Source organism: Diplotaxodon limnothrissa, linkage group LG7, assembly GCF_057381915.1.
Source record: "Diplotaxodon limnothrissa isolate DT_005_m linkage group LG7, D_limnothrissa_male_GT1.1, whole genome shotgun sequence".
In the NCBI taxonomy this organism is placed as follows: domain Eukaryota; kingdom Metazoa; phylum Chordata; class Actinopteri; order Cichliformes; family Cichlidae; genus Diplotaxodon; species Diplotaxodon limnothrissa.
Genome location: NC_140602.1, coordinates 33,102,007 through 33,113,035, shown reverse-complemented (window position 1 = coordinate 33,113,035; position 11,029 = coordinate 33,102,007). Strand labels below are relative to the sequence as shown.

Sequence of the window (11,029 nt, the reverse complement as noted above, 5' to 3'; positions counted from 1 at the left end):
GAAGGTACCGTTGGTGTAATAAATCACAAGCTCTGAGTCTGCTTCAGGGAAGCTTTTGCTAGGAGATCTTGGATCAACTATCTGTCCATTAGTACACTTGATATAGCTAGGGGAGGTTTCAGGATTTAAGATGAGCTGGTGGGGTGAATAGAGACGGGAAAGTAAAATAAAGTGCAGAAAACTGAGGTGCTTTAAAAGATGAAGACAGGTTTTGTGTTAGCTGGCTTGATGGAACCAACCTAAAACCCCACCATGGTTATCAACCTTCTTTGTTAACTCTGACTTTTTGTGATCTTTCTTACCGTCTCTCACGCTCACATAAAAGGAGAGCATCTCATCGATCATTTGACTCTTCTGGACAACACAGATGAAGTGAGTGCCATCTGCTTCAGCCAGAGATGTTCTCAAAGAAACCAGGAATGAAGATCTATTAACAGATGATATATCCACAAATAGACTGAATAATGTTCTATATTCAATTTTCCACAGCTGGAACTGTAGCAAACATGGCAGCAGACTGACTCAAGAATAAAAAACGTGCTTTCTGCACAACCAACTAAAGCGTGTAGTATCAGCAGGACCTAGCTCATCAGGTTGCAAAGATAAAACCTGTGACATAAACTACAAAGGCGGTTTGAAAACAACATTCAGAACACGTGCAACAAGATATTAGGAACAAAAAGACCCAGAGGACTGTGTTCTTGATCCCTTAAAACTTAAGACTATTTCAGCTGATTATCCCAGAATAAAAGGGTTCAGCATATTTAAGAGATTTCCCCTCCTCACTCCCCCCGCCCAGCTTATATTCTGTCCCAGAATCAGAACTTTGTAAAATGCTGTGAGAGCAAAGGCTGCACGGATTAGTTTTTACACATGCACACAGATAAAAGGGAAGCAGCTCAAACAGAGATCTCCCACACATAAACCTGCAGCTTTGAAACAAGTCCAAACTAAAACGAGGGCCCTCCCCAGGTTTTCTTTTGTTTCTCGTGTGCTCTGTGCCTCTGGTGTCATTACAGGCCATTAACCTTTGTTCCCTGTATTGTCTCGAGCTCTCGGTTAGTCTCTGAGTTCTTGTAACTTCATCACATCAAAGGGCAGAACAGCGTCATGGTAGACGCACTGTTTCAGTCTCTCTGGCATTGGTGGACTTATTCTCCCTTTGTTTTGTTTCTGTTTTTTCCACCATCTTCCTCTTCCTGGACCTGGCTGCTGATGAGGGAGTGGAGAAAGCTGAAAATGATTACTTAAGTCACTGCTGCTAAAGGTGGTTCTACAAGCTGTTGAATCATGGGGTGTGCTTCATTTTTCACAGGTTAGGTTTACTGTAAGGATTTGGCACTTCACTGAGGGTTAAACTTTGGGCTGAAAAGCTTGGGAATGCATTAATGTCAAGGAAAAGAAACATGCCTGTGAGTTTATTTTGTCAAAATAAAAGTACCACTGATCCAAATGACGTCAATCTTAGCACCAAACTTACTCAAGTCCCCACCAACACACTTGCTGAGTTTAAATTTGGATAAACAGGAATGACGTAGGGAAGGACAAATGGAGCATGATTTCACAAATTTATAGTAAATAACTTTGGCAATAACATATCCCAGCTGGGTGTATTATGAGACACTGAAATGGAGTGGAATAATGCTACAGGTCAGACCGGTTATATAGGAAGGGACTTTCTGCTGCTGAGCTTGTTCAGACAAAAACCACACATACACTTACATACACACTTCTTTCTACTGAAATACCCACATTACATAATCTAAAAGTCATGTTTTGAATCCTCAAAGAGGATTTAAAAAAAATTGCCTTTACAGCTACAAGAACAGCAGCACCCTGAACCCTGACTAATATTAATTTCCTTTAAGTCCGCATAATGTGACTGTTAAGCAGGTTTCAAGTCCCCATTACAGTCATACCCACCCAAACACAACAAAAACACAACAAATCAGGATTGAACATGCCCACAAGCATGAAGAACAGTCTTGAAACACAGAAACAGAAACCCTCACACCAATGTTTCACAAACACACTCCAGCATGCGATCTGACTTGCAGAATTTATATTTAATTGCAACATTTCAGACTCGACCTTCATCAGGCCTTTCAAATATAGATACAAAAAACATATATCCAACTGTGAAACATATTTAATATTCAGTGGCATTAAAAATATAATGTGCATCTGTCAAAGTAAACAACAGACAAATTTACAAACAAAACAGTCAAATGTAATGTACCCTGGTGGTTGTGAAAGGATAATACTTGTGCTTTTACATGTTTTACACCGCCTCAACTTCAAATTCCTCCTCAGCATTTTACAAATTCTCCATCAGTTTTTTTTTTTAATTTCTTGAATAGTTTGAGTTCCTCTGGAAGGTCTGCTAAGAAGCATTTAAAAAGGGTGTAACACAAAGTGTTTATGAGAGAAATTGTGATACTTGGTGGTGGTGCACATATAGCAAAATGTCAAAGATGTCCAGTACAAATTTTACATGTTTACTTGATAATTGTAAACTTTTTTTTCACATTTAACATTCACTCATTCATACAATCTGTTTTTTTGTAACGTTACATATTCACGATAGAAATTGGGTAAAATAATAATCAGTCTCACTTTGACAACTGATAAACTGAAAAGAAACAAAGTGGTGACATTGATTATAATTTGTCACAGTAATTAATATAAATAATAATAATAATAATAATAATAATAATTTTGTCCCCTATCCACCAGCTACAACTTCAGTTCAACTGTGACAAAAGTATAAACAAATGCAGAAAAGTGTAAATTTAGATAAAAGTACAACTTTTCAAAGCTTTTCAGGGACTGTAGGAGAGAAAGTTAGCTAATGTTAACTGTTATTGACTACTTCAGGCTAATGAATATATGAGCAAGTATTAGCCATCTGAAGCTAATGGTCGCATCAAACCCTGGGGTCAGCCAAAATTAGCTCAACTAGTAGTAGTAGTCAGCTCAAGCAAATAGTTATATCAGGCTAGCAGCTGAAGTTAGCTGACAACAGCTACTATTAGCCACCTCAAGTTAATGTCATGCTAGACTAGTATCCAAAATTAACAGACATTGAATAGCAATAACAATTTCAAGCTAATGGTCATTACTAGGCTAGTAATCAAAATGACCTGATAATAGCCAATTTTAACCTTTTCAACCAAATATAACACTAAGCTAACAGCCAAAGTTAGCTGACATTAAATAGCCTTACCCACCTCAAGCCAGTGGTCATGTTAGACTAGCATTAGCAAGTGACATTAGTAATTTAAATTGACTACCAGTAGCTATGTCAAGCCAATGGTCACCAGTCAAAATTGGCAACCACTGAAAACCAAACTGCAGATGTTGACAACAACATAACATGAAAACAGTCAAATTAAAAAGGTGGAAAAAATAATGCAAATGTTAATTAAATGTGTAGATTATTGGCACTCAGAAAATACAGACAAAGTTGTAAGCTAAAGGAAGAATTTGACATTTTGGTATATGTGCTTATTTTTGTTAAACATTATTATGGGTTCATATCAACAACACAAATGCATACTCCCTAGGAGGCAGTTAATTTGTGCCAATCTAATTCACAAGTTGTTTTCCGAGTGACTTTAATTCTTGATTTGTCTACAATATCTTTATGAAGTCACACTAAACACTGGTTAAAAGAAAGAGGAGGGGGGGGGGGGGGGGGGGAAATCACTGAACAAACTGATGGATGATGTGTAAACAGCAGGAGGAATGTAAAACAGACATTAACAAAGCAGCGGTGTGTACTCCAAACTCTAAATAAGTATCAGTAAATGAATCACGGCTGAAACTGGAACTGTCTCTCCTGTTAGCCTGCAGCTTGTAAACGTACACCTTGTATGTTCTCCTGTCACAACTGCAAGATAATAAAGTCATGCTGAAAACCAGTCAAGCGCTCGCAGATCAGATCCCCGCTTAAACAATCGCATTCTTTAGATCATATTTCAGCTTCTTTGTGATACAATCTCTTGTTAGGCATTCAAAGTCTGCCATGGAAACTCATGATTCTCTTTATTGCAGTTGTTTGGCCTGAGCTCAAGGTTTTGGCCTTCAAAAAACTAATCTCTCTTTTGTTATAATAAGAAGTGGTGAAATATTATACGGCATATTTATCCAGTTGGAGAGGCTTCCAACAATCAACAGCAGAAAAGGACCTACAAATGAGGCTTTAAAAGCAAAGCTCACAGCTGCTGTTGAAAGAGCTGATTTATCTGTTTATAGGGTTTTATAGTTCAGAAAGGTCTTCACAGAGGAGAGAGGAGGCAGTCAAGTCCTACATACCCTGAAAATGTGCAGTTCTATATATCCACTGTGAAGAAATCCTGTTTATCCTGTTGCATATTTTCAGTTTCACTGAAAGAAAGGGCGATTATTGGTATGCCACTGCTCTTTATGTAAAACAAGATCATTCTTAAAAATGCGTGTTTAGGAACTACCAGCATTACCACCAGAGGGTGTGTTGAGTTTTTTTCTCCAAAAGAGGTTTAACCGCTCCCCAGGCAGGTATTGAGGTTTTTTCACATGATGTCATGCAGTCATTGTCATGTCATTGTGTCTATTTAATACTTGTTTCTGTGTTAAATAGCTAGATAATTAATAAGGTGGTAACATTGACTGCTACTGTGAACACTGTAAAGTTATATTAAAGTGAATTATGCAGTGGCCTAATCAGCATGGCTTGTTCTTTTAATAGTTTCTGGCAGTTTTTGCTGGTTTCAGGAAAGGAAATATTTTTCACTACTGTATGAGAATCACTGCTGGTGCCCAAGCATATGACAAAGGAACAAGTGTGACAAACAGTTAGCTGCTTCTTAATCTCTGTCTTGGTAGTTTTTAAGACCCGCGGACCAGCTAGCTGTTCTGACTATTCCATGTTGCAAGACTCTTGAAACAAGCTTAACCCTGAAGTTTAAGCTGAGGAGTTCACCTGATTTGCTTGAAATCGTATTAACGATTTGTGTTTAAGCAACGCAGCGAGTGAGGTTGCCCGTTTCACCTTCGTTCTACTCGCAATTGTCAGCGGGCTCTCTCTTGAAGCTGAGGAGGCATGGTGACGCAGGTGGCGGCTTTGCTTCTGCTGCTGCTCCCAGCTGGTGTTTGCCATCTCGACACCTTTCTTTCCTGACATAACGTCCTGCATCGGCGCTGCGAGCAAGTGGAACATTTCCAGTGGCGCGTCGAGGCTCAGGTACTGCCATGGTCTCTTACCTGCCATGTCTCTCTGCTTCACATTAGCTTGGAACTTCTTGATTAGCAACCGAATGATGTTTTTGTGACCGTGCATGACAGCAATGTGGAGAGGCGTGTGACCGCTGTTAGACCTGGCGTTTACGTCGAAGGTAAGAGAGTGCTTTTCAATTCCATACCTGAAACCGAAAATGGATGATGGATGAGTGCCATTTATCATCTATAAACAATAAACACATTAAAGATTTTATAACGCTGCTGTCAACACAAGAGAGTCATGAGTGGGTCACTGGTCTACCTTCCACTATTAAACCTGAGCAGACAAAACTAGCACTAATCCGCACAAGTACTTCAGACGTTCCTAATTATAGGTCACAAGTTTGCTGCGTACCCTAGAGTGTTGAGGACTCGGTGGTCGCCGTGTTTGGCAATCCAGTGCAGTACAGTGAAGCCTGAGATGAAGTCTTTTTTGTTGAGGAGGGACGGTTCCTCTCTGAAGAGGGTGTAGATTTCCGGCCAGTTGCCCGCCGCCGCCTTAACCAGCCAGGTATGTTCCCTCGGCTCCAAAGGAACCAGCGACTGATGACAGGAGCACATAATTTTAATTAATGAAGCCTCATCGTGTATTATATGATATGTGTGGGGCAAAAGGAGAGTATAGGTTTAATAACCTATGCTGAAAGCATGTAACCTATGAACAGGTGAACAGTAATTAATACTTGTGATTATGTTAATCACAGTTGTTAGTTTTAATAAGTCTTACATGTCGACCGTGGTTGTCACGGTGGTTGGAGGAGGGCGAGGCTTCTGTAGATAGATTCATCTTTTCTCCTTTTGGCTCGTCCAGACTGGCGAGGCTGTGGCTTCGAGGCGGCGTGGAACAGGATGATAATGAGGAGCACGACAGATTGTGGCGGAGGCTGAGCGAGGAAGAAATCCGGTGGAGGCGGCTCCTCCGAGCCTCCTCGGTTCCTCTTCCTTCCCTTGCCTCCCCCTGAAGAATCTGGTCCAGGTCGGCTCCCATGCTGAGGGACATCCTTTGTTTGGTGCTCATCCGGTTGGTGGCACCAGGGCGTTGCCGCAGGTAAGGTGAAGAGACGGAGTCATCGCTTGACACTGCGTCTTCACGATCACAGAGATCACCTTTTAGACAGAGGGAAGCGTTCAGTGTGGTATAAATCATCGATTCCCACCCAGTGATAAAGGACACCAGGCGATGGTTATGGTGCAGGTGGGAAAGTAAAGGCAAGTTTGAAAAGATGTTACTTAAAATTTTGTTCCAATTAACCAATTTGAACATGAAAAACAGGGCTGATAAAGGACAGAAACTGCTGTTTTAAATGCTTAGAAGTGAATAAGTGAACTTAAACTTCGGGTCAGACCTGTGGAAAGATAAAACGGCGCCACTCGGCCCGGAGAGGATTGGTTCTCGTTGAGCTGGTCAGTGGAGCGACGTAGCGGTGACGAACGAGCTGAGGGCTCCTGCTCGTCATAGAGCTGACCGGTGGAGCGATGCCAAGGCACTATTTTAGTGTCAGCACGACTCATCATGGAGTCCGACATACCCTCTTTGGTTTGTTTGACAGTTCCCTGGATTCTGGGCACGCCTACAGGCACACCTGTTTTCACGGAAATGTTACAGAGACAAGTCAACAGCTGGATTACCACTTTTGCTTAATGAACCTCGGGCAGAGGTGCATACACAGGAAACCCAAACTAAGGACGCCAGCTTATTTAAGTACATACTGTTCATTATGTGTCAGGCATGAGTTGGACTCTATTACTGAGATGAACTTTGACGTAGCTAAAATGTATGGAGGACCAAAACTGACAAAAATCTGTCATTCATAAATATAATAAATGTAATCATTTTCTTATCAATTTGCGAAAATGTACTATTAAAAGCCCCATAAGTGTGTCTCAGGCTATAATCACTTATTTTATGTTTTAAGTTTTAAATAAATAAAAGACTGTTGGATTAAATAAATAAAGCTTTAAAAAAAATTAAGTATCACTTCTGACTATTAAGCTGATCATTTTTTTAAATTTCTTTTTAAATTTACTCTTCTCCTACCAATTGAACAGTATGGAGGACCACAACTGTCAGAATCTTAAATGGCCTAAATGAATGACTAGCTCAGGAGTCTTTACTTAATTTAAAAAAAATAAAACATCCCCTTGTGATTATGGTAAATGATATAGATCAAATATGATTTGTATAGTAACATTTTGTAACAAATAGAAGGACAATCTATCATTTTCACTTGTTTGTGTTAATATACTCTTCGGCCACTTTGTCAGGCACACTTGTTTAACTGCTTGTTAATACAAACATCTAATCAGTCAATCAAGTACAGCATGTAACATGTTTAAGCATGTAGAAACGGTAAAGTCGAGCTGTTGAAGATGAAACTGAGGATCAGAATGAGAAACAAAGGTGACTTAAGCGACTTTGAACGAGGCCGGTCTGAGTATTTCAATAACTGCTGATCTAGTGGGAGTAAATATCCAGTGAGCGGCGGTTCTCTGGGTGAAAATGCCTCGTTGATACCAGAGGTGAGAGGAGAATGACCAGAGTGTTTCAAGCTGATAGGAGGGCAACAGTAAGTCAGATAACAGCATGTTACAACCCAAGTATGCAGTATGCAGACACGTCAAACCTTGAAGCAGCGGCAGAACCAGAGTCATTCCCATCAGCTAAGAAAAAAAGAAACTTCACACAGGCACACTAAAATAGGATGAAATTAGAGGGGGATATCTTCCTGGCACAGTTAGGGCTCCTTAGTACCAACTGATTTTCATTTAAACCCTATGCCCTACCTGAGCATTGCTTGCCCTTCCCTTTATCACCACAATGTTCTTATCTTCTGATGGATACTTCCAGCAGGATAATGGACCGTGTCACAAAACTCATTTTCTAATATATAACTGTACTCAAATTGCCTCACTCATCACCAGACCAATCCAACAGAGAACCTTTGGGATGCGGTGAAATCGGAAATTCACATCATGGATGTGCAACTGACAGTTCTGCAGCAACTGTGTGATGTCATCATGCCAGTGTGAACTGAAATCTCTGAGGAAAGTTTGCAGCACCTTTTTCGATCTCAGCCATTAAAAATTCAAGCAGCTCTGAAGGGTCTGGCCCAGGTGTACCTAATAAAGTGGCCGTGAGTAATTTTACAATAATAATTTCTAAAATGTAACAAACAAAAGCAAATGTATTAGGTAATGAAATAAATTAAACATCAATAAATGAATAAATACACAGATCTAGATGCTTGTTTACATACATAAGTTTTTCATGTGTCACATAAGAGCTTGACTTTTTCATCCAGTGAAAAGTGAAAATTCATAATGTAATTAAATGCACCAAAATTAATATTAAAAATAAATAGAGGCAATAATCTATAAACTGTGACATAAGTTGATATTTCTTTATTTTATTTTGTATTGAACTTTCAGCTATATTGATTTTTAAACTGATTTAGTAGTCATTTATTTTGACATATTCATTTAATTTCATTTACTTTCTGCATTAGTTTCCACATTTCTGCCTGTGTATGACAGTGAGGAGGTTCTCCTGAGAACATTTATCGCTGACAAAGTCAGGGGGAGTCATTGAGACCGGGGAAAGAGTGATTTTGATGGGGGACCATTTTCAGTGGTGGATTAATACTGACAAGCTTCTAACCAGCTAACATTAACAAAAAGACCTGCTAGCGTACCTGCTCTGATCTGCAGATCCGAGGAGCTGCTGGTCCATCCCAATTCTCTGGTGGGGTTAGACGGCGGCCACTTGGTGCTGTGGAAGCCGCCAGCGGACGAGGGCGAGTAGATGCTGCTGTGGCTGGACGACATCAACGGTCCGTCGCTCTGATTGGTCCCTGGTTTGGGTTCCCTTGAGAGTGGTGAGTATTGGTGGCCCTGCTGGATGTTGTGGTGGAGTGCCGTCTCCAAAGGCAGGCTGCGTCTGGTGGTCTCGCCCAGTTCCAGCCTAGGGCCTGCAGTTTCCTCCCTCAAACCTAGATAGTGAGGGCTGAGCTTTTCCCCTTCAGCGCCCTGGATGTAAATCTGTGGGACAGATGAAGGTGCAGGCGTGTCTATGATGCATGGCGATGAGGAAGACATGGCCCTCACTGTGTCACCGAGCGGCACATTCAGTGGCCACGCTCCTCCTCCTGAACCTCGCCTCATGGGGACCTCCTCTACGTCATCTTCATCATAACTCACAGCAGTTTTATAGCTCTGTCTGTGCTTCAAACGCCTTTGGGTGAGCTGTGGAGGCACAGGAGGCTCCTGATGAAGACCACCTTCTGGAGGCTGGGGCCCCCTTCTGAGGGCCTCAGTACCCTGAATGTAACTCCTCTGGACTGAGGAAGGAGCAGGCGTAACCCTCCCCGGGGCACTGAGTGGAACACTAGGGGGCCGCGCTCCTGCTGCTGAACCCTTCGTCACTATGACCTCCTCTTCATCATCTTGGCTCACAGCAGTTTTGTAGCTTGGCCTGTTTCTTGCTCTTCGGTGGGCATGCTGAGGGTGAACATCCCCCTCTGGCTGCTTCCTCCCTGTGAGGACCTCAGGGCCCGGGCTGGTTTCTCTATGAGGAGATGCAGGTGTGACACCAGGAAGTGGACCAAAACCCCCTCTCAGCTCTCCCCCTTTAGATGCCTGATCTGGGGCAGGAGGTGTAGGCAGACTGGGTGTCTTTAGCTGTGGTTTCTGTGGGATGTGACTCACCGTCTGTGCTGACACTGGTCGCACAGAGTGGTCAGGTGCGCTGTGTGCCTGCTGCTGTCTCAGGTCAAAGTTGCTGTTATTCGGAATGACCCTAGTTGGACTCCGAGGGGTGAGCATTTGCCCCTCAGTACCCTGACTGTAACTCTTCTGGCCTGAAGAAGGAGCAGGCGTGACCCTCCCCGGGGCATTGAGCAGAGCGCTCGGGGGCCGCGTTCCTCCTGCTGAAATCTGCGTCACTGTGATCTCCTCCTCTTTCTCCTCTTCATCATCTTGGCTCACAGCAGTTTTGTAGCTTGGCCTGTTTCCCGCCCGTCGGGGGGCACGCTGAGCATGAACACCCACTTCTGGCTGCCTCTGCCCTGTGAGGACCTCTGACCCTGGGCTGGTTGCTCTGTGAGGAGGTGCAGGTGTGACACCAGGAGGTGGACCAAAACCCACTCTCCGCTGCCCCTGCCCCACTTTAGAAGCCTGATCGAGAGCAGGAGGCGTGGGCAGACTTGGTGTCTTCAGCTGTGGTGTCTGTGGGCTGTGACTCACTACCTGTGCTGTCACTGGTTGTATAGACTGGTGTACCTGCTGCTGCCTCAGGTTTAAATTCTCCTGCACGCTGTTGTTGTTGGTCAGGACGAGGCCAGCCACAGGTAGGATTGTTTTCGTTGCAGTTTCTCCCGACGGGGCGGGTGCAGTCGCTTCTTTCTGCTGCGGTTTCTGTCGCGGCTTGTTAGGAGCGGCAGTTTCGGCGTTCTTCCCGACCGGGACGCACGGAGGGTCGGAGGAGCCCACTTCAGCCCCCTTACCTGGGACATATCCTCTGAACTTCTTCCTGAGGATCACATGAGACACTCCGTCCAGCTGTTTGACGGTGGCCACGGAGTTGACGAACTTCTTGAAGAGCTCTCGGTTTCGGTCCTGGTCCGCATGATCCCGAATGAAGTTTTTGAAGTGCAGAACCAGGTCGGAGTTTTTCACTGTGCCTCCGCGGCTCTGGAGGAACACCAGCACCGCGTCCTGAGTGAACTCCGAGGCCATTGCGCTCCGATTAGTGCCTTATGCAGCTCCTCTCTTT

At 43.2% G+C, this 11,029-nt stretch overlaps 1 protein-coding gene across 1 annotated transcript; it reads right to left on the bottom strand.

Moving 5' to 3' along the window:
• Positions 1–4,889: 4,889 nt before the first annotated feature.
• On the bottom strand, positions 4,890–11,022 carry sowahb (sosondowah ankyrin repeat domain family member B). The gene is made up of 5 exons (XM_085357946.1): positions 8,952–11,022; positions 6,606–6,842; positions 5,987–6,366; positions 5,615–5,802; positions 4,890–5,402 (listed from the first exon to the last, which is right to left on the bottom strand). The coding sequence occupies exons 1-5, from the start codon at positions 10,990–10,992 to the stop codon at positions 4,946–4,948; spliced, it is 3,303 nt and encodes a 1,100-aa protein (XP_085214072.1). The 5' UTR covers positions 10,993–11,022; the 3' UTR covers positions 4,890–4,945.
• Between the last annotated feature and the right edge of the window lie 7 nt (positions 11,023–11,029).